At 41.9% G+C, this 22,624-nt stretch overlaps 1 protein-coding gene across 6 annotated transcripts; it reads right to left on the reverse strand.

Moving 5' to 3' along the window:
- Positions 1 to 113: 113 nt before the first annotated feature.
- LOC123180351 (uncharacterized) lies at positions 114 to 8,686 on the reverse strand. 6 transcript variants are annotated; one of them, XR_006490887.1, is made up of 25 exons: positions 8,395 to 8,686; positions 6,594 to 6,761; positions 6,435 to 6,494; positions 5,663 to 6,340; positions 5,402 to 5,542; positions 5,172 to 5,291; positions 4,817 to 5,054; positions 4,646 to 4,737; positions 4,434 to 4,532; positions 4,254 to 4,337; positions 3,875 to 4,156; positions 3,666 to 3,756; positions 3,449 to 3,529; positions 3,102 to 3,304; positions 2,859 to 3,020; positions 2,627 to 2,740; positions 2,350 to 2,445; positions 1,938 to 2,206; positions 1,660 to 1,831; positions 1,413 to 1,526; positions 1,176 to 1,307; positions 960 to 1,060; positions 662 to 849; positions 290 to 460; positions 114 to 231 (listed from the first exon to the last, which is right to left on the reverse strand). XR_006490887.1 is itself a non-coding variant. In XM_044592391.1 (25 exons), exons 3-24 carry the CDS (start codon positions 6,678 to 6,680, stop codon positions 666 to 668), a joined length of 3,600 nt encoding a protein of 1,199 aa, XP_044448326.1. In that variant the 5' UTR covers positions 6,681 to 6,761; positions 7,888 to 7,974; positions 8,395 to 8,667; the 3' UTR covers positions 114 to 460; positions 662 to 665. The 6 variants fall into 6 exon arrangements, 4 of the variants coding, with proteins under 4 accessions (XP_044448326.1, XP_044448324.1, XP_044448325.1 ...); XM_044592391.1 differs by adding an exon at positions 7,888 to 7,974 and having other exon boundaries at positions 114 to 460; positions 8,395 to 8,667; XR_006490888.1 differs by having other exon boundaries at positions 114 to 460; positions 662 to 785.
- Positions 8,687 to 22,624: the final 13,938 nt, after the last annotated feature.

Raw genomic sequence — 22,624 nt, forward strand, 5'->3', positions numbered from 1 at the left:
AAACAAAAGAACAAGGGCAAAAAAATGTTCTCGTTAGTGCCGCTATAGACGACATAATTTTTTTAGAAAAAGAGGGATACTGAAAATAATCAGACTTAAAAGCATAAAACAAATTAGAAAAAGAACACTCTAAAACCGATGTTTCGATATTGATCTGAAAACAAAATGGGACATTCCAAATTGTTTTCTGGTTAATGACCAGTTTCTACGACACTGCTATACAACTTGGATTTGCTTTCAAATGAAAAAGAAAAAAACAGTTTCTACGACACTGCTATACAACTTGGATTTGCTTTCAAATGAAAAAGAAAAAAACATATCGTTCCTCCATGTACACCGGACACTTTGTGATGTTGTTTAACTTTTGTGATTGTTTTTGATCATCTTGCTGAAGTCCTTTATTGTAGTATTCCTCCATCCATTACAGAGAATGTTGCAGTTGGTTGGCCTCCTTGACCTTCTGAAGAAGTACAAAAAAAGAACTAGTTAGTAACCTGAAAATGACATACAATAACAAAAGGAACTTTGTTTACAGTGGCAAACGCAAAAAAAATACACAAAAATTGGAAAGACAGGAGAAAAAGATAAACAATTTTGTATCACAAGTCATTGCTAAAAAAAGCAGAAAAACTTTGCTTCAATGGAAGAAGTAAAAACATACCAATTTACCATGCGAAGTTCTTGACGAGTATTTTGCCTTGATCCTCTGTGTTGTGAATACTAAATAGAATGTCAACAGCAAATCTGACCCTTGCGTTTGCTACGTCGTTCATTGTGAACTGTCGCTGCATAGGATTTCGCGAAGCCCAAGTTTGCATCCAGTTAAGAGCAAAAATCCCACAAGCGTCGCTGTTTTTTTGCAGAAAATTTAACAACAAAAATTAAAGAAAATATCAAAAATTAAAATGAAAAAAAAGTAGTTTCTGAATTTATATTTACACAAATTAGCTTATTTTTACCTTCCGATTTGCTTTGGCATGTTTGGGTACTCTACACCAAACTTTCTGAAACTCATTCCTCTCAGATTAGAATCTTCCCATGTTTTTATGAAATTGTTTATCTAGAGACAATTGAAAAATGAATATGTTTAGGAACACAAAAATGAATGGGTGTTGCATTACCAACTTAATTTAAAAAATAACAGAAAAAGAAAAGATTAGAAAAACTGTTTTAACCATCAAATCTCTGATCCCGATGTGGAATGGTGTGTTCCCTTCATAATATGAATCTAGGAAGACAAACTTTCTTGCTATAATGTCAACAACGAACAAGAACCAGTGCTCATCATGTACTGGCGGAAAGAAGATCTGCATTTTTTGGACACACAATTTGATTGCAAAAATTTAAAAACAAAGGATAATAAAAACCCAAAAAATAAAAAAATTAATATAGTTTGGTGTCATGAAGCATACACGATCACTTTCGTGTAGAGGCAATGCTTTCCCAGCTCCATTGAAGCTTCTAAGTGTTTTTCTCTTCATTTCCCTCCTTCCTTCTTCAGATTTCCAATTTTCAAGAAAATAATCCTGATTTGTGAAAAAGAACAAAATTTAATTATTGATCTTCCACCCAAGAAGTCCAGTAAAGTGTTGTACAAAAAAAACCCTATGTTGAAAATATGTTGAGTTGTGCTTGGATATGAAATTTCTTTGTACTTACACCTAGTGTAGTGAAGAAGTAGTGCGTTTTTGATCTCCTTGGATGATTCTCTCGAAAGAGCATCCGACAGAAAACATTGAAAACATATGCTTCCACGTGACCACTCACACCAAATGAATCGCCAAGTTGTCCAAGGAAAAGGCTTGTTTTGTCAATCAACACAACCACTTTGCTGCAAGTGGTTGAGAACCAGTATTGTTAGTGAAGGCAACAAAAAATATCAGAAACCATTTAATCACGGGAAAAAAAGTGGAAAATCTAAGTGTAGAAAAAAAAACCTTCTGTGAGGTTCAACTTTGCTTAGTGCCACTATGCCCCTGTGTAGCTCTATCTCATGTGGCTGAAGAGGTCCTCTCTCGTTGTGATCATATGGTGAGGAGAGCCACTTGCTTGGGTGTGTTATCCTTTTTGGAGGAAAATTCTCTTTACCACTTGATGAAGTGCCTAATGATAGCTTTGTGTTGTATAAATTGTCCGCCATGTTTACCATACTAGAGCATGAACCATTGAATGATCTTTCCCCCAAAACTTGAACATCCAGAGACACCTACAAAAAATCATAAACACACACAATTTATGGTTAGTTTGTGTGGCAGCAAAAAAAGATGATGCTGCAGAGAAGTAGGTGTCAAAAAGAGCTACATAAAAAAGAAAGTTGTTCAACAAATTTACATGTAGGTAGTCACTTACAGAGATTGGTTGGTGTTTAGTGCCTTCTTGTTCATCATTTTCATCAAACTCATCTGAAAAAAGCCTCTTCCCTAAAATTGCTGTTGTTGAATATCTCTGCAAAGTGGCAAATAATGTTGAGAGGACGTGTTCAGCAATCAATCAAAAAAGAAACCAAAAACACGCTTTTAGAGGGCAGACTCACACACATTTAAAAAAAAGAGCAGAATTTATAAAAAAAAGTAAAAAAAAAAGAGGAAACAAGAACATAAGCAACATAACAAAAAAATGATGATACCTTCTTGTGCTTTTGTGTAGGACTTTCAGCGTTCTCATTGTTCCATTTGCCCATTGGGGAGTAGCATGTTGTTGCTCTGTCCCAAGTGTGTGACATGCGTGCAACAGGCGATGTCTGAAAAAAATGTTTTGTTGTATATTATAATGAAACACAGGAAACTACTAAGGAGATTAGAAAACAGAAAAAGAGCAAGCGAGAAACGAAAGATAATTTTTTTGGAAAAAAGACATACCAAGTCGATGATGCCATCCTTTTCTTCAAACTGTGGAAGAAAGTCTCTGTACTTGCAAATGCCTGTGGACACGGGTTGTCTCTGCGCACACTGTATGGAGGAATCTCCTTGCACTTCTTGCTCATCCTTGCTTGCATTGCATGGATATTTTTTCTTTGCTTCCTACAATTGTAGAAATATAATTGGGTGTGTAAGAAAAATGACAACTAAAAAAGGCAATAGGGGCTATGGAGAAACAATTACCTCTATTTGAGAATTATATTCTTCCGAGTTCATCTCTAATGGGCGCCACAATTCTGGCTCTATTATTTGATTCCCACAATCATCATGGTCTGGGAGAATTCTGCAGCTAGGTGTCGCATCATCTGTGAAGAAGTACTTTTGCCTTGCAATATCTAATGGATGCAAAGTGTCCTGTAACTCTTTGACATGTTGTTGCTTATCGTCTATCCCGCTGTCATGTAAAAGAAGAAGAAAAAGGAAAAAAGGCACAAAACAATGAGAAAATCACTGCCAGCAAAAGCATGCAAAAAAAGACAAAAAAATATTGTCTGATCAATAATAGAAAAATGAAAAAATGTAGGCAGTACTGTTTGATAGTGCTATGTTGATATCTATATCAAGTTCAACGCGCTTCTTGTAATCACTGACATTATTCGCAGTGTTTTGATCTGAAACAAATGAACAAAAAACAAGTAAATGAAGAAACAAAGCAAGTCAAAAAAACTTTAGAAAAACAAGAAACACGTGCTCAGGAGTGCTTCTTGTAATTCTGAAATGTGTGAAAGTTTTTCCCTGGAAAAACACCTTTGTCAATGTTGTTTTGATGTTCCACACATTCAGAAACCACTGCTTGCTTCTCATTTCGTTGCTCCATGGTACTAGTGTCTATGCAATGCTATGTTCATAGAAGAAACACAGGTTCAGTTGGTCTATACAAAAAAAGAACAGACAGAACAACGTCTTTGAATGATGACACTAAGACAAACGTCAAATGAATTCCTCAGGGGGTGTACCTGTGTTTTATTGTTGTTAACAGTATTATGTTCTAACCCTGTGAATGTTGTCTGTACATCTCTGGTGGATACTTCCTTTGAATTGTTAACTTGTGTCGTGCTCATCACTGCTTTTGCCAATCTAGCTGATAATAGCATGTAGTTCAAGCTAGTGCTTTTCTGTGGTGCTTCTATTTCAATAGGACAAGCATTGACACTGCGCTCGAGGATGTTGCTATGTCCATCCAACATATTTGTGTCTTGGTTGTGTTTAGCAGGGCCAACCTTGTTCATGCTTTCTCCCTGCAACACAAAAAAAAAATTGAAGTGGTTGGTGTCAGAGTTATATGCACCAAGCTAAAAAAGAAAAAAATGTGTTACAAAAAAGAAACATCCTTACTTGTTGTTGCAGTGCAATGCATTCAGCACGCACCGGTTGTCCAACTATATGTGTACATCCTTTACCAATTTCAGAATTTACTTCCTGGCAAATTAGTTTACAGAGTTGCATGTTAAATAACAAAAAATTAAGAAAAAAGGATAAAAAACGTTAGATCTTCTGTTTTTATATGAAACTAACCATTTCATCTTGATGTTTGTGCTCATTTATAGGACCATTCCATGGTACTGGTTGCAATTCAGCTTTGACTCCTTGTGTGTCAACTTCAGGTGTGCTTTGCTGGAGGTGTGACCATGGGCATAGTCATAAATTTGGTACAGAAAAAAAATGAACTGAAAATTACACACGAAAAATGTGGATTTAAAAAGACTAAAAAATAAGAACAAAAATACCTTTATTTTATCTTGCAACAATACATCCTTACTTGTTGAAGTTACTGACTGCCGTGTACTCGTCTTCGTTCTCTTCTTCCTGCCTCTTCGATCTGCCACAAATATAGTGGGGGTCTTATTACAGAAAACACAACATGAATTAGAACAAGAAAAAATGCTGTAATAACATACCACTGCCAATTTCAATCCCATTAGAATCAACTCTAATAGTACTGCCAGACCCATTATCTTTGTCGGATGGCATGTACAAGTGCTCGGATGACTCTAACTTCTCTGTATGTTGAGAGCCATTAAAAGAAGAAGAGACAATGTTCAAAGTATCCAGCAACACTTGTTTTGCTATCAGACAAGTGGTCAGGTTTTGATCTTTTACACGCTCCTGGAAATTGAGGAATATATCTTCTTTGATCTAACAAGCAGAAAAAAATTCCACAAAAATAAATAAAAAATATATAAAAAGGGGAAACCAAAATAGCTTAAATTGACTGTTGAAGTTGCTCTCTCAACCAACTCTCATGCATTTTACCTTATCTGAAAAAGAGTTGCCTAAGACCCTTTGTAGAGCTTTTTGGATATTTGAGTTCTTGGCGGTGCTTGCCCATGCACCGTCAGTTTCTGCATAGCAAGTTTCTGCCTCATCTTTTATCTGACAAAAAAAATGGAAAACAATAAACAAACATAAAAAAGGAGTAGATGTAAGAAACCAAAAAGATACGCATAAAACATAGGCAAAAAATAGCAGAGTATGATAATTACTTGAAGAGCTCCATATAATCCATCTTTCCCAATTAGCATATCACTGAAATGTTTAATGGTTTGTCCTTTCCAAAAACAAACCCTGGGTAGTGCTGGTGGAATTGTTATTGATCCAAAATTGTTGAAGTCTAGACACCGAACCTGCAAAACAAACAACAAAAATACAAATGCAACCTTGAGAATGTTTGATGAGAACACAGTGCTCATAAAATAAAATCAAATTAACAAAAAATTTCATAAAAACAAAAAGAAGGCGCATACTGCTAGCTGATAAATGCAGCATCCCAAAGTGGTTGTTATCCGTTTTTGCTTCAGCTTGTCTGTTTGGTTCTTCTTGACATAGGCGATATTCCATGTATGGACAAAAGAGCACCAATCAAGATCTTTTGACTTTGACACATCCACAAGTGCTCCCAAATATTTGGTGCGCTGCTTTGTGTTGGATGTGGGACACAGGAAGGTTGCTAGTGCGACAGTCAAGAAGCAGCGAAGATAAACGTCGTCAGGCAACTCTTCATTTATAATCTTGTTCCCGAAGAAACTTATGGATGGAAGATCTGTTAGCCCAAACAGTGATAGAAACTCCGCTTTGCCAAACTCCTCGTCTAGCACTGTGATCTTTGTTCCGCCTGCTGGTATACCAAGAACTAATGATACAGCTTCAGGGTTGAGAGGAATTGATTTCCCACCAAGTACAATTGCTTCATCTTTTGTGGATATGTTGTCCGCGACCCACTGTGCGAATGGCCGTGGAACATAACAATCATCTAGCTCAAGCAAGTATCCAAAACCACCGTTCCTAACAACCTCCATCCTATGATTGCTTTTGCACACAACATCAACAATCTTTGCGAAATATCCAATGCTAAATCTGCTGTATGCAGTTGCTCTTTCTTTGTTAATGTGTCGTTTGGGTTTTCCTTCCTCTGGCCTTCTCCTCTGGAAATGGGGATAAGAAGTATTATTCTCTAGAAAAAAATTGGTTATGGCTCACAGAAGTTACAAAAATGAAAAAAACAACGAAAAAGCATACCTTGTTCCTTTTCTCTTTCAAAGCACTCCTTTCCTGCTTCCTCTCTTGTCTTTCCTCTAACTCTACAAATAAATGGAAAGTTTCTGTCGGAAAATTGAACTTTCAAAAAACGACACACAAAAATAAAAATTAGCTTCTACTAGTTCAAAACATAATTACAATTCTTCTCAAGCCGTCAAACAGCATGCCGTCAGATGCGTCTGTTTCTGTCAGATCCACTATACTTTGTTCATGTTTGTCATTCATGGTGTCATCCCCTGAATCATGTTCTTGGCTACTGTTGTTTGTCTCCAAAAGGTCAGGATTTGTATCTTTGCTTAAAAGCTCCTGTTTAAGATAAAACAAACATTTACACAAAAAATGCATGAGCAGCAGCAAAAAAATGCATAAAAAAACAGTCTCTAGTAGACATAGTGTGAAAATGGAACACCAAACCAGAACATGAGCAGCCAGCGAAAAAACTCCAAGTTTGTTAATTGTGTACATTCGAATATACTGTCTACATAGCAATAAGCTGAAGGAAAAACATAAACATACTTGTAGACACTCTTATATGTCATTGAGGCACACTCAGCTTCACTCAGGCAACTTGAGTTTTTGTGTATATTAAAAAGAGAATTGTCATACATTCAGATCTATTGGGTTTGTTAATAAAACATCTAAAAACTGTGTGCTAACATTCTGAATCCCACACTCTGAAACTTACAAAATCAAGCATCGACAAAAAACATTCCTGAAAAGCACATTCTTAAAACTTACAAAAATCAAACAAAAAATGCGTGGCATGGTGACACATGAAAAATACTAAACCAAACATTGAGAAAAAAGAACTGAGTTAAAGTTAGGGTGCCCATTCAGAAAAATACACTACTAATTAAACCAAAAACATCAGGAACTAAAAAAGCATAAACTACTACCCAGAAGCATGGAACACATTTGGTTACAACACCAGTGCTGACCTACTCCTACTGATCAATTAGAAGTACTGTCGCTACGTGACTACGTCAGCTACCTTGATTTGAATAAGGGACCAGATTTATTTTAGCATGATCTGCTTGATTCCAATCAAAAACAGTTAACAAAAAAATGGAAGGCTGCTCTGAATTTTGATATATGCCTCCTTGTACAGTCAAAGGTAGTGATACGAATTAACATAGGAACATTAGTTTCAGATTTTTTTTGGGAGAGTTCACTAAAAATTGAAAATGTTTCAGTCAATTAGAACATTATTTAAGCACAAAAGAGGTATAAATAAGTACAAAAAGAAGAAGGCAAAGCATAGACAACTGATATATATATATACTAGGGATGACTTAATTTGATGAACAATTCATCAAGCTTGCCAAAAAATAGCCTCAACTGATCAGGCCATCTCAACTAGGGTGCAAGCCCTTCATCAAGCTTGAACAATTCATCAAAGCTGAAAGTAGTATGCTGGCTCTGTTTGTTATACCCAGAGCTGACTGAGAAAAAAGAAGAAGCATGCATGGTCTTCCAGACTAGAAGTTCGGCCATCTCAACTAGGGTGCAAGCCCTTCATCTACACAGACAAAATAAATGTTCCATAAACATAAGCCAATCAAAACAGCGAAACAGCTAGTCTGTTCAAACACTTTGATCACCAAAAAAATCCCCTCATAGGGAGAAACACCTAAAAAGCACCCACCCTTGCCGCATAACCACACTCTGAATCTAACAAATTCAGACTTGCCATACAATTTCTCTAACAGAGACAGACATCTATCAAATAGAGATTCCTAGCTCAATGAATCGAAATCCTCATCCCTCTGCTGCCCAACCCACTACTCCAACGTGACCTACACAAAAAATCGCGGCGAGGCGACGCATTCTGCAGAACGAAATCGCGGCGCGGAGTTGAACGGAGCGGAACCAAACTGGAACCCCGCATACAAACGAAAAAAAACATCATAGAGATAGCGTGATGTGGGCTTGGTCTTACTCTATCGTGTGCCGCATGCTCAGTGTCGCCGGCGCAGAGATCGGGGCCCCTGCCCATGGCGGACGGCGCGTCGCCTGCGCGGAGCTCCCGGACGGTGCAGACGGCGGGGGAGTTGTCGGTCGCGCGGGGCTCCTGGACGGGGCAGACGGCGGGGGCCTTGTCGAGCGCGGTGGGGATGGCGGGTGGCTCGTCGGCGGCGACATCGCAGGCCATCGTCTTCGATGTTCTCGCCCCCGTCTCCCCCTTCTCTCTCTCCCACCGATTCAAACAGTGCCAGCCAAAAAAAAGATAGAAGCAGAGCCGCACAACCTGAGGTTATCCGTTGCAAAAACATTGGACATCTTCCACAAAAACCCTCCAGAAAAAAGTAATACAGTAGAGTTCAAAAAACGTCCTTTGTGCTCCTACACAAGAGGTTGTTGTGTGTAAAAACATACACGAGATCATACCATGCAAGAAAAAAAATGATACAAAAAATATTTGTTTACAAAGTAAAAAATCATTTGTTTTGTTCCATTAAAAAAGGAAAAAAAATCTATCAAAAAAAAGAAAATAGTTGTAAAAAAAGAATGTGAGTCGAGCATCAACTTGGAACTGGTTGAAAAACGTTCCTCAACAAACACACACACACCGGCACCTCTCAAATTGCGATTTTCAGTGGTTGACTTGCAAAAAAATAAGAATTCGTACAGAAAACAATTTTTCCCTTCCCCCTCCCCCTAGTTGCAAGTCGATCCTCGGCTAGCAACTTCTCCGCCTCGTCCTTGGTTGTGGCTCGATGGTAGACTCGCAAAAACTATGGACCTTAACAAACACATAAATACGCAACACCCCCCTAGTTGCGAGTCGATGGTCAAGTTGCAATTTGCAAACTGGGTCCACGAATAAAAAACACACACACTTGCAATTTGCGAGTCGATGCTTGACATGCAACTGGTGACCTTCAACAAAAAAAACACACACACACACCCTCCCCCCCTAGTTGCGAGTCGATGGGCAACTTGCAACTGGGGGTCCTCAGCAAACACACCCCCCCTAGTTGCGAGTCGATGGTCAACTTGCAACTGGGGGTCCTCAACAAACACACACCCTCCCCCTAGTTGCGAGTTTGATGGTCAACATGCGACTGGGGACCCTTAACAAAAAGACACACACCCCCCCTAGTTGCGAGTCGATGGTCAACTTGCAATTTGCAAACTGGGTCCACGAATAAAAAACACACACACCCCCTAAGTTGCGAGTCGATGAGCAACTTGCAACTTGGGACCCTCGACAAAAAGGCACACACAACCCTAGTTGCGAGTCGATGGGCAACTTACAACTAAGGGCCCCCCTAGTTGCGAGTCGATGCTTGACATGCAACTGGAGACCCTCAACAAAAAGACACACACACACCCCCTACTTGCGAGTCGATGGGCAACTTGCAACTAGGGGTCCTCAACAAACACACACCCTCCCTAGTTGCGAGTTTGATGGTCAACATGTGACTGGTGACCCTCAACAAAAAGACACACACACACCCTTCCCCCTAGTTGCGAGTCGATGGGCAACTTGCAACTGGGGGTCCTCAACAAAACACACACACACACCCCTAGTTGCGAGTCGATGCTTGACATGCAACTGGAGACCCTTAACAAAAAGACACACACACACACTCCATAGTTGCAAGTCGATGGTCAACTTGCAACTGGGGGTCCTCAGCAAACACACAGCCCCCCTAATTGCGAGTCGATGTGCAACTTGCAACTGGGGGTCCTCAACAAAACACACACACACCCCCTAGTTGCGAGTCAATGGCGAACTTGCAACTGGAGACCCTCAACAAAAAGACACACCCTTCCCCCTAGTTGCGAGTCGATGGGCAACTTGCAACTGGGGGTCCTCAACAAAACACACACACACACCCCCTAGTTGTGAGTCGATGGGCGACTTGCAACTGGGGGTCCTCAACAAAAAGACACACACACACCCCTAGTTGCGAGTCGATGCTTGACATGCAACTGGTGACCCTCAACAAAAAGACACACACACCCCCCTAGTTGCGAGTCGATGGGCAACTTGTAACTGGGGGTCCTCAACAAAAAGACACACACACACCCTAGTTGCGAGTTTGATGGTCAACATGCGACTGGTGACCCTCAACAAAAAGACACACCACACCCTTCCCCCTAGTTGCGAGTCGATGGGCAACTTGCAACTGGGGGTCCTCAACAAAACACACACACACCCCCTAGTTGCGAGTCGATGGGCGACTTGCAACTGGGGGTCCTCAACAAAAAGACACACACACACCCTTCCCTAGTTGCGAGTCGATGGGCGACTTGCAACTGGGGGTCCTCAACAAAACACACACACGCCCCTAGTTGCGAGTCGATGCTTGACATGCAACTAGTGACCCTGAACAAAAAGACACACACACACACCCTAGTTGCCAGTTTGATGGTCAACATGCGACTGGTGACCCTCAACAAAAAGACACACCACACCCTTCCCCCTAGTTGCGAGTCGATGGGCAACTTGCAACTGGGGGTCCTCAACAAAACACACACACACCCCCTAGTTGCGAGTCGATGGGCGACTTGCAACTGGGGGTCCTCAACAAAAAGACACACACACACCCCCTAGTTGCGAGTCGATGCTTGACATGCAACTGGTGACCCTCAACAAAAAGACACACACACACACCCCTAGTTGCGAGTCGATGGGCAACTTGCAACTGCGGGTCCTCAACAAAACACACACACCCCCCTAGTTGCGAGTTTGATGGTCAACATGCGACTGGTGACCCTCAACAAAAGGACACACCACACCCTTCCCCCTAGTTGCGAGTCGATGGGCAACTTGCAACTGGGGGTCCTCAACAAAACACACACACCCCCTAGTTGCGAGTCAATGGCGAACTTGCAACTGGAGACCCTCAACAAAAAGACACACACACACCCTTCCCTAGTTGCGAGTCGATGGGCGACTTGCAACTGGGGGTCCTCAACAAAACACACACACCCCCTAGTTGCGAGTCGATGCTTGACATGCAACTGGTGACCCTCAACAAAAAGACACACACACACCCCTAGTTGCGAGGCGATGGGCAACTTGCAACTAGGGGTCCTCAACAAAACACACACACACCCCTAGTTGCGAGTTTGATGGTCAACATGCGACTGGTGACCCTCAACAAAAAGACACACCACACCCTTCCCCCTAGTTGCGAGTCGATGGGCAACTTGCAACTGGGGGTCCTCAACAAAACACACACACCCCCTAGTTGCGAGTCAAATGGCGAACTTGCAACTGGAGACCCTCAACAAAAAGACACACACACACCCTTCCCTAGTTGCGAGTCGATGGGCGACTTGCAACTGGGGGTCCTCAACAAAAAGACACACACACACCCCTAGTTGCGAGTCGATGCTTGACATGCAACTGGTGACCCTCAACAAAAAGACACACACACACCCCTAGTTGCGAGTCGATGGGCAACTTGCAACTGGGGGTCCTCAACAAAACACACACACACCCCTAGTTGCGAGTTTGATGGTCAACATGCGACTGGTGACCCTCAACAAAAAGACACACCACACCCTTCCCCCTAGTTGCGAGTCGATGGGCAACTTGCAACTAGGGGTCCTCAACAAACAACCCCTCCCTAGTTGCGAGTTTGATGGTCAACATGCGATTGGGGACCCTTGACAAAAAGACACACACACACATCCCCCTGGTTGCGAGTCGGATGGGCAACTTGCAACTAGGGGTCCTCGACACACGCACACAGCCTCCTAGTTACAAAAGTCGGTTGTTGAGATGCAAATGGGTGCCCCTTGACAAAAAAGACACACACACGCACACATTTCTAGTTGCGGGTCGATTATTGACATGCAACTAGGGACCCACGACAAAAACACACACACACACACACCCCTTAGTTGCGAGTCGATGAGCAACTTGCAACTAGGGGTCCTCAACAAACACACACACCCCTAGTTACAAGTCGGTGGTTGAGATGCAACTGGGGGCCCCTTGACAAAAATACACACACACACACGCACTTCTAGTTGCGAGTCGGTTATTGACATGCAACTCGGGACCCACGACAAAACACACGCATACAAACGCACACACACACACACACACACACCCTAGTTACGAGTCGATGTCAACTTGCAGTTGGACGCCACGAATAAAACACACACACACACAACCTAGTTGCGAGTCGATGAGTAACTTGCAACTGCGGACACACACACAACCTGTGGTTGCAAAGTTGGTTATCAACATTCAATTGGGTAAACTACAACTGGGGACCCACCCACACACACACCCTAGTTATGAGTCGATGGGCAACTTGCAACTAGGGGTCCTCAACACACGTACACGCCCCCTAGTTACAAGTCGGTGGTTGAGATGCAACTGGGTGCCCCAGTTACACTTGGGGGCCACGAATAAAACACACAAAGACACACACACCCCCTAGTTGCGAGTCGATGGATAACTTGCAACTAGGGGTCCTCGACACACGCACACACACACCCTAGTTACAAAGTCGGTGGTTGAGATGCAGCTGGGGGCCCTTGAAAAAACACAAACACACGCACACACTTCTAGTTGCGAGTCAATTATTGACTTGCAACTAGGGATCCACAACAAAACACATACACACACACACACCCTAGTTGCGAGTCGATGTCAACTTGCAACTGGGGGCCATGGATAAAACACACACACACACACACACCCCTAGTTACGAGTCGATGAGTAACTTGCAACTGGGGAGACCAACAAGACACACAGGCACACACCTAGTTGCGCCTCAATTATCAACAAGCAAAAAAATGGGGCCCCTCGAGAAAACACAAACACTCCCCCATCCCCCTCCTAGTTCCCATTTGATGGTGGGCTTGCAACTGGGGACCATCAACAACACACACTCCCCCTTGTTGTGAGTTGATGGATCGCATACAACTGGGGACCTTCAACAAGACACACACTCTGCTAGTTGATGGCTGAGTTGCAAACTCGGTATGTTCAAGAACAATCTTCAAAGAACAAGCTCATACAAAAAACACATAGTCGCCCACCCTCCCTCTCCCTAAATTGTGAGTAGACGGTAGACTTTCAACTACGACCTTGACCGCACTCTCTTAGACCTACGATTTTCAAAGATGACTACTTGCAAAAAATAAGGCATCTATGAGAAAACAATATTTTTGTTACTAAAAAGGAACCGGGCAAACAAAATTGCATGTATAGTGCAGACAGGCAAAAGGGTGTTTATCGTTACAAATCATAACAAGAAAACATTAAAAAAACATAAACGCCTTTACTCCTAAAGAAACATACTGATGAAAAATATATAGCATCACTTATCATTACGAGAAACACATATTCCACATAGTTTTGAAACACACATAGATAATAAAACATCGCAAACGACGAGCCGGGGGGGTTACTTGGTTCTTGTCAACCGCATAAACAAAAGACCGCATCGATGTTTTGCATCAGCATACTACATAACTAGGAACATAGCTTCTCGAAAAAGAAAGTGAAACTTAAAGCTTGCTGACGACAACAGTAACATTCATGCAAGACTTGCTGCTGGCCTTGAAGAACATGAAGATGCAGTCATTGATTTCCAGGGTAGTCTTTGAAAGGAAACGCCTCCACTGCTTTTTGTTGAAAGCTATACGTCCATCAGTAGACGTGCTGTATTCAACACGAGTCTTTGCCTCCCCACTGCTTAGACGAACACAAGCCAACCCTTTTTTAGGGATGTTCAAGCTTGTAGCAACCCTCTCTAGCACTTTCTGTATCGACAACAAAGAACAGAAAACAAAAAACATGAAAATAAAAAAGCTTGAAAGCAAACGCAACAAAAACTGCATGCATTTAAGAAAATAATGAATGCATATAAACAAAATAAAGTAAACACAAAAAGCAAAATTTTAATAAAAAAGAAACAACAAAACATACCATTTGTCCAACTTGAGTGTCAGTTGTAGTAAGACAGTGTACAAAAGACACTCCTAAAAACTTGGACTTGAAGCTGAGCACCAGTTCATTGAGAATGTCCTGTTGTGCATCATTCAGAGTTAGACCCTTTGTATACTCGATCTTTATGTTGCCACCGTCTTCATCCACATCTGAGATGCCTCCATCTATCATCTCTTCATCCATGTCTGTGTGCAAGTCAACACTTTGAGCGACAACATATGCCTGGCGGGGACGCCTGTCCAAGTCAAAAATGACCACAGCACCCTTCTGAAGAGAAAAGTCAGAAGTGAATTTCTTCCAGCCACTCCCCTTGATCCTGGTCCTGTGTGCCCCCTTCACAATGTCGACAGAGTACTTGCGTCCATGGGCTTCAAAACGCATGTAGTCCCCGGTAACACCATTGACATAGACTCTTGCATTGCATGGGACAGTCTACAAAAAATGTAAAAACAAAAGAAAAATATAATTAGGAAACTGTACATAAAATAAAAAAGACATCATTGAATACAAAGAGCGCGACCATCCATGGCAAAATACGCAAAGCATTCTGACCGTAACTTGTACAATCAGGATAACAATCGTTAAAAAACTATGATATTACAGAACTAGTAATGACGTAATCAACCAAACTATTCTGAAAGAACAAACAAATCAATGATCTGACAGTATAACCAATGAGTTAGCTAGAAACCCTAGTTGCATGGTCTTCCCTAGTCCCATGTCATCACCGACGATGACATTCTAAACAGCGATACAAAATTGACATACTTATTAAAGAAAAAGCTGATATGAAGCAAAAAGAAAAAAATTGCACATGGAAAAAAAATCAGCCCAATTACCGCTTTAGACAGGAACTCATCACGAATGTCGATCTTGAAGTTGTTGTCAGCACTACCATGGCAAAAGTTCCCACATAGCTCACAAGAAAAAACCTGAGAAGAGAAAAAGAAAAAAACAAGTATTCTTTTAGTCAAGCAAATTTGCAAAAGCTCTATAATTACACTTGGTATCTGCACTTATTAATGCAAAAAAACTTGGTCATGAGAAAAATTGAGACATTCCCTCTTGCTCTGGGCATCACCGAACTAAGCTTCCAGAAATACATGCATGAGGAGGCTAAACAAAAAAGGGCCTGCTCCAGCACAAATCAGACACCGGGTAAAAAAGGCGTTGTCAGACAGGAACAATAAACATAAAAGTCCAGCTTACTAAACTGTGGATATTATACAGACTCAAGCCGATGCCCCACAAAATTCCAGACGATGTGTGAATAAGATTCTAGAGTACTTATCAAGACTAAACAGAAAGATGGAAAAAGAACAGCCGCAGATGCATGGTTCTAACTTCAGGCAAAAAATCCCAAAAAGAAGAATAAAGAATCACAGCAATGTGTGAAATCATATTCAAGAGAAAGCGGTAGGCGTCGTAGTTACTCGAACAAAAAAACACCCGTATACTAGGACAAAAAAAACAAACAAACAGAAGTTCTGCTGAATGAACTCCACAAACAGAAGTTTTGCAGTATCCCCACTGCAAAAAAATAACTTCCATGATCTCAAATGGAAGAATTATATTCACGATTCTAAGAAAATGAATGATAACACAGACTGGAACTAAAGATGACAAACTGGGTCCTAGAAGTGCTGCCCTATATAAATGAGCTAGAAGTACATGAATGTACAGACTCTAAATTAGAAAAACTGAAAATGCTAGCTGATACATTCAGAAAAAAACAAAAACAAACAACTCAATGTCAGCAGGAACTTGCACTCAATGTCGGCAGCTGGAGAGGAGCCGGTCTTGGATATCTTCAAAGGTTCATGGTCTGGATAGTGCACCAGCTCCACCCAACTCGGTACACACCGGCATATACCGGCACGCACCGGCACATACGCTCGTGCAATGCGTGGCTGACAGTTAAGGGTGCAGACTTCCAGCAAGGCGGGCACACTTGGAAAGTCATAGCCGCTAGATGCAGATCAATGAAGAAGAAAGATTCACGGCACGGCGGCACGGTGAAGCCAACAACAACGACAGACAGCACGTACGACACTCCCCCGTACGTACGTGCGTGCTATGAATGTACATACTCTAAATTACAAAAGCTGAAATGCTAGCTGATACATTCAGAAATACAAAAACAAAACGAACAAACAGAAAACTCTAGTCTGCAATATGGGTGCTATCTGCTACATACAGTACAACAAACAAGAATCTAAACAAAGATGAGCACAAAAAAACTAAACAGCAGGCTCTGAAACTAGTCTGCTTACTATTCAGCAGCTATATGAACATGCACAACTACACACAGGGGCATGATCTGAACCTATGGCCACAATCAAAAAACATTTTATTTCACTATAAAAAAACGTGTGCATTCCACACTCAACATCATTCCTCTTAATGCCTTGCTCGGTTTCATAGCATTTCAAAAGGGTTTTGAAGGGGATTGGAAAAGGGATTAAATCCCCAACAACTCAAAATCCACCTCAAATCCATCCATTCCTCTCCAATCCCCTTGCGGTGGGGATTAACCGAACATGCCCTAACGTAGGTCGCTCATATAAAACACCACCCCCCCCCCAACCACCATCAGGATAATGATGAACTACCTCAAAACAAAAACAGAGGAACAAGCCCTAGAATGCAAAAAACAAATCTAAAAAAAAGAACAAGAAGAGAAGACGAACACTCACATCTCCGGCCTCCCCTGCCATCTCTCTCGCTAGAAGCCACCAAGCCGTTCCACGCTTACACTGAAATCAGATGTGAGAGCGCCGTTGCTGGGGAAGAAGGCAGCCGATGGGAAAGGGGAAGAGACGCGAGGAGAGTGACAACAGCTGCAAGTCGATGGGAAAGGGTTAGACCGTTCGCATTCTAAAAGCATGGCCCAAACACAAACAAAAAACGGGGCGGCCCAGCCCGAAACAAACAACTCGCTCCCCCGTGTCGCTTCAGGCCCAACAAACAAAACAGCTCGCCCAGGACGAAACACGAATCGTGGCGCGGGTGGATCGGACGGTCAGAAAACTGAATGAGACCAATTTGTTTCTCATTCGAATGAGATTTAGCAAATCCGTATTTGTATTGCTAGTTGTGGAACTATGCGCTTGGTATTGGGTATGTGTGTTTATGCTTGGATGTATTTGGTTTGCTATTGGATATGTGTGTGAGTTAATCTGTTGTACTACTGCAATTCTTGAGAGAATCTAACTGTTACAGATTATGTGCATTGGGAGGAGCTGTATAAGTGTGAGTTTGTACATTTGCCAGTAAAAAAAGGTCATGCACTGGAATTTGGCTTGATCAGACATAACATGCCTTCACATCGTGTCATTGTGACAGATGGATAACGTCGTTTGATACATGAATGATCTTGAATGCCAAAAATTGATCAAATACTAATCATATCGAGAATTCAATATCTGAGCGTATGCCTCCAAACACGCCCTATACATATTGCAATCGTGACAATTTATTTTTCTGAACAAATGGATAATGCTCCTCGTGGAAAAAAATGTACAATCCTTATACTCATATAAAAGTTTGTTGTGCCCGTGTCTACATTGCAACTACTTCATGGTTAGGAGGCCTATATGGTGTTAATTTGGAGCTTCGAAGAGTTATTTATTTCGAATGTTTCAATTTGGGTGACAAAGAAGTACGTTTAGAACTTATATTGGATAATCTTTCGGTGCCAGGCCAACTTAATTTCAGCCTCCGGATTTTACTTGTAACAATTTTGCAACGAATTTGGGTGACAAAGAAGTACGTTTAGAACTTATAGTGGATAATCTTTCGGTGCCATGCCTCCTTAATTTCAGCCTCTCGATTTACTTGTAACAGTTTTGCAACGAATTTGGGTGTGCAACTTCGAATGCATGGAGAGGCTCGGGTGGCCATCCATCATCGAAAAAAATACTATATCGGAAAAACAATCCCTTCTGCGTAGCGCTGCATACATACATACATAAGAAAAAACCTCACGTATGCTCACGAGTGAACAGTAATAAATTCGTACAGGAAAATTACAAAACTCTTCCGGCGAACCCTTCCCTCGCTCTCTTTTCACTTTCCTTGCTTTCCTCCTTGTCAGTTGTCATTTTAGTCATCTCTCTGTACATATTCTCCCAGCATACAAATCGGTAATGCTACACTCACGGGGAGGATCTATACGGAGTTCACGGGGTAGCAGACGTGGAGGATTAAGATTGGGTTTAAGGGGTGGGAAGGGGCCCACACCTCCCGTAATTTTCTTGCACACCCAAATCAGGGGGGCTAGTTTGATTAGATGGAACAACCCCGTATTAGCCCCGTATAAAGGCCCGTGAGTCTAGCATTTTCACATACAAATAGAAAGAAGGCCAGCATTTGCTGGGTGGTTCAAAGAAAAGTATTGTGCCACCTTTCACCATAAACCAAGATGGAGAGGAGCGCGCGGTCCGGCCGGTCATAGCAGCCGCGGCCGGTGGGGGTGGGCCGGCCGTGTCAGTGGCAGCGAAGGCAAGCCCATGGCGTCGTTCCGGTCAATCGACTCCGCCGCGTCCAGCTGCTCGTCTCTCTCTCTCTCGGTCGACACGTACTACACACTAGTGCCCAGAGATGGCTCACCTGGTTTCCGTTTCCGGCAAAATTAGCATCCGCCAGGGACGCGCACCGTCGAGCCCAGCATCGACGCAGAAATGCCAAAAGGTCAGGCGAGGCACGACGCGGCCACCCTCGCGTCTCCATCGGCGGTGAAACCTTTAATGGCCGCCCACAGCTACTTGTACTAGATAGTACTTCCTCCGGTCCTTTTTACTTTGCATATTAGGTTTGTCTGAAGTCAAACACTTTAAAGTTTGATCAAGTTTATACGAAAAATTATTAACATTCACATAACAACACCAATAACATTAGATTCATCTTGGAATGAATTTTCGTATTATATTCATTAGGTATTATAGGTGTTCATATTTTCTAATATAAACTTGGTCAAACTTAGCAAAGTTTGACTTTAGACAAATCTAATATGCAGAGTAAAAAGGACCGAAGGGAGTACTAGTAGGAGGAGAGTAGCGAATACATGCTTGCTTTGATCGTCTCAACTGAAAGCAAAGTGCGAAACGCGCGGCCAAGGTCTATTCCTCAAAAGTGTGAATCTCAAAGCACCTCTATTCCGGTGCAAGAAATGAACCGATGCCATGGCATACTTGAACTGAAAGCAAAGTGACTAGTTAGCGTCAAACGCGGGATAAATGGCGTGCAGCGGAGCGTGAAACTCTCACGGCCACACGTACGTGGTTCTCCGTGTTTTAATCTAAACAGACGTATACCCCCCCCCCCCTCTTCCTCCAGCCGGTCACATGAGAAAATATGTTTTAGACATGCATGCTCCAGAGAGTTCACAAAATAGATACTCCCTTCATAAAAAAATATAAAAGCATTTAGGTCACTAAATGTCTATGGCTACGCATAAAACAAAACTTTGACTGCTACCTATTACGCATATGATTTTAACGCATGCATGCTCTGGATAGTTCTCCACGTGTCCACCATATCACATTTTTTTTTCTTTTGAGAGAAGGCCATGATAGCTAGCTTTATATTAGATTAAAACATAGTTACATCGTCTATGAGCTTACCGACATGTCAGGGGGCTCGTTTAACCAACTAAAGGAAGACTTATTACAATAGCTATGGTTTGCTAGCACATAAGCCACTTGACTACAAGAGCGAATACAATGCTTGAAAGTGACCTTCCAGATCATAGTACCTACTATATCCAAGTTAATGACTTCAAGTGAATCTGATTCCGCCTCAATCCAGTTAAAACGAAGAGAATTTGCAAATGCCAGCCCGTCTCTCATAGCCATCACTTCAGTGGTAATAGCATCAGCTGCATATGGGATAAACCTACACGGAGCAACAACAAGGTTTCCCCTGTCATCTCTGAGCACGGCCGTTGTCGCACCCAAGCCCCTCATCTTCAAAGAATGCTGCATCGACGTTTAGCTTAGTGTATCTTGGGTTAGGTTTTTTCCATCTTGTTTCAAGCACTACTGTAATACGTGAGGAAGCCGTCTAAAAGTTCATTTCTATAGATGGGATTGAGATCGGCCATCTCCAGGTTGGTGGCACTGGTTCATTGTGCGTGATTTTCTGTTGGGTCCATCATAGGTACCAACTTCCTACAATCAAAGCTTGTTTAAAATTGATGTTTGGATGTACCTTTAGGTGGTTATCCGATAGTGAAAACATATACTTGAATATGGCCGAGCCTAATCTGTCTACATGTAATGAATGGTCAATGAACTCCAACATACCCAGTCGCTCTCATAGCTCCCTTGCATGCATGCATCGAAACAGAAGATGTCATATGTCTTCTGCCCCTTGGTGACAAATATGACAAGCGTCAATGGAGCCAACATGTCTATTTGCTGGGATAGCTTTAAGAGGCACTATTCCTCGCAGAATCCTCCAACAAAAAAATCTGATTTTTACGTGGAACCGGAAGTTTTCATAGAGTAGTCCATACTGCTAGGGGGTGGACCGTCCCGTTCTCTCCATCCCATATGCATGCGCCCTGAAACTGTGTAACCACTGCAAGTGATACGTTGTTCTAACCGGAAAAAAAGTCCAGTTCTATTTGGCCGCCATGCAATCGAGCCATCAAAAGCTTGATAGTGATTAGGAATCTGCAATATCCTTCGAATATCCACATGGTAAAAAATAGCTTCAAGCAGTGTCTCACCCCGTGTGCTAGTTGAAGGGTCAATTAATTCACGCACCTTGGCGCTCGGGCGTATGGCGGCGCTTCTTCTTCGAGTTTGTCTTCGGGGCTCCGATGCTCCTCGAGTTCGCGTGTCTAGATGTAGTCGACGGAGCTCTGGGTAGATTTTCGCCGTCTCCTTGGGGCAATGAGCATAGGGTTTGTTGTCATATGGCGAGATTTGGTGTCAGGTGTTTCAGATATATTCAAGAGTTCGACGACGACGACGATTGCGACTCTAGGGCGCTGGTCCTTAGGGTTGAAAATTGATGACATGGCTTCGAATGGTGTATACTGAACGCACAAAAAGTCTAAAGTTGAAATAAGTTTTAAAAAATGAAATGCCATTGTAACAGATGAGTTTTAGCTCAAAACCCTTATACTTCAAAAAAGATTGTCCATTTTATACACGAAGTGCATCTAGTTTTTGCTGTTAGCACATGCTATGTGGGTGAAATGATGATACCATGCCAACTTTCAACATTTTCAGAGTTCATTTGTAGTTCTTTTCAATTTCAGGGTCATTTAGCTCAAAAAAATAGTAAATGCATGAAAAATAGAAAATGAAGTCAGGAAGGGTTGAAAATTGATGACGTGGCTTCGAATGGTGCATACTAAACGCACAAAAAGTCTGGCGTTGAAATAAGTTTTAAAAAATGAAATGTCTTTGTAACAGATGAGTTTTAGCCCAAAACCCTGATACTTCGAAAGAGATTGTCCATTTTGTACACGAAGTGCATCTAGTTTTTGTTGTAACGCTCTCAACTTTTTTGCACATGCTATGTGGGAGAAATGATAATACCATGCCAACTTTCAACCTTTTCAGAGTTCATTTGTAGTTCTTTTCAATTTCAGGGTCATTTAGCTAAAAAATAGTAAATGCATGAAAAATAGCAAACGAAGTCAGAAAGGGTTAAAAATTTGTTTGTACATAATATTTCTTCACATTTCAAATGCCAAACACATAAGCACCTTAACTATTATAAAGATTCCCTCCGATTTGTCCAAAGTGGGACTTTCCAAATATATCAGTCTGGAAACTCACTAGAGAAGAAAGTGATGATAGTGAAGCCGGTCGCATCCCAGAGTGGGATCTTTGGGTGTAAAACTTTTTTCTTCGCGTGTGTCCCTTTGCGCCGTAACCATGGACAATCTTCATCATTTAACTGGATGCTCGGGTCAATATTCACTGTGAAGGGAGCAATTCATGAAACTTTTCATAATCTTCTGACATGTCTGTCTTGTCCTCCACTTCCATGATGTTTCCTTTCCCTGAAAGAACTATGTGGCGCTTTGTCTCATCGTATGATGTATTCGCTTTCTTATCTTTTCTTTTTCTTGTCTTGGTAGACATGTCTTCACATAGAAAACCTGCGCCACATCATTGGTTAGGACAAATGGTTCGTCTACGTACGCAAAATTATTGAGATCCACTGTTGTCATTCTGATAAGGCTCGACTAGATGGCAAGTCGTTCGTCGGCCCGACCTTT

The sequence above is a fragment of the Triticum aestivum genome, chromosome 1D (genome assembly GCF_018294505.1).
Source record: "Triticum aestivum cultivar Chinese Spring chromosome 1D, IWGSC CS RefSeq v2.1, whole genome shotgun sequence".
NCBI classification, from domain to species: Eukaryota; Viridiplantae; Streptophyta; class Magnoliopsida; order Poales; family Poaceae; genus Triticum; species Triticum aestivum.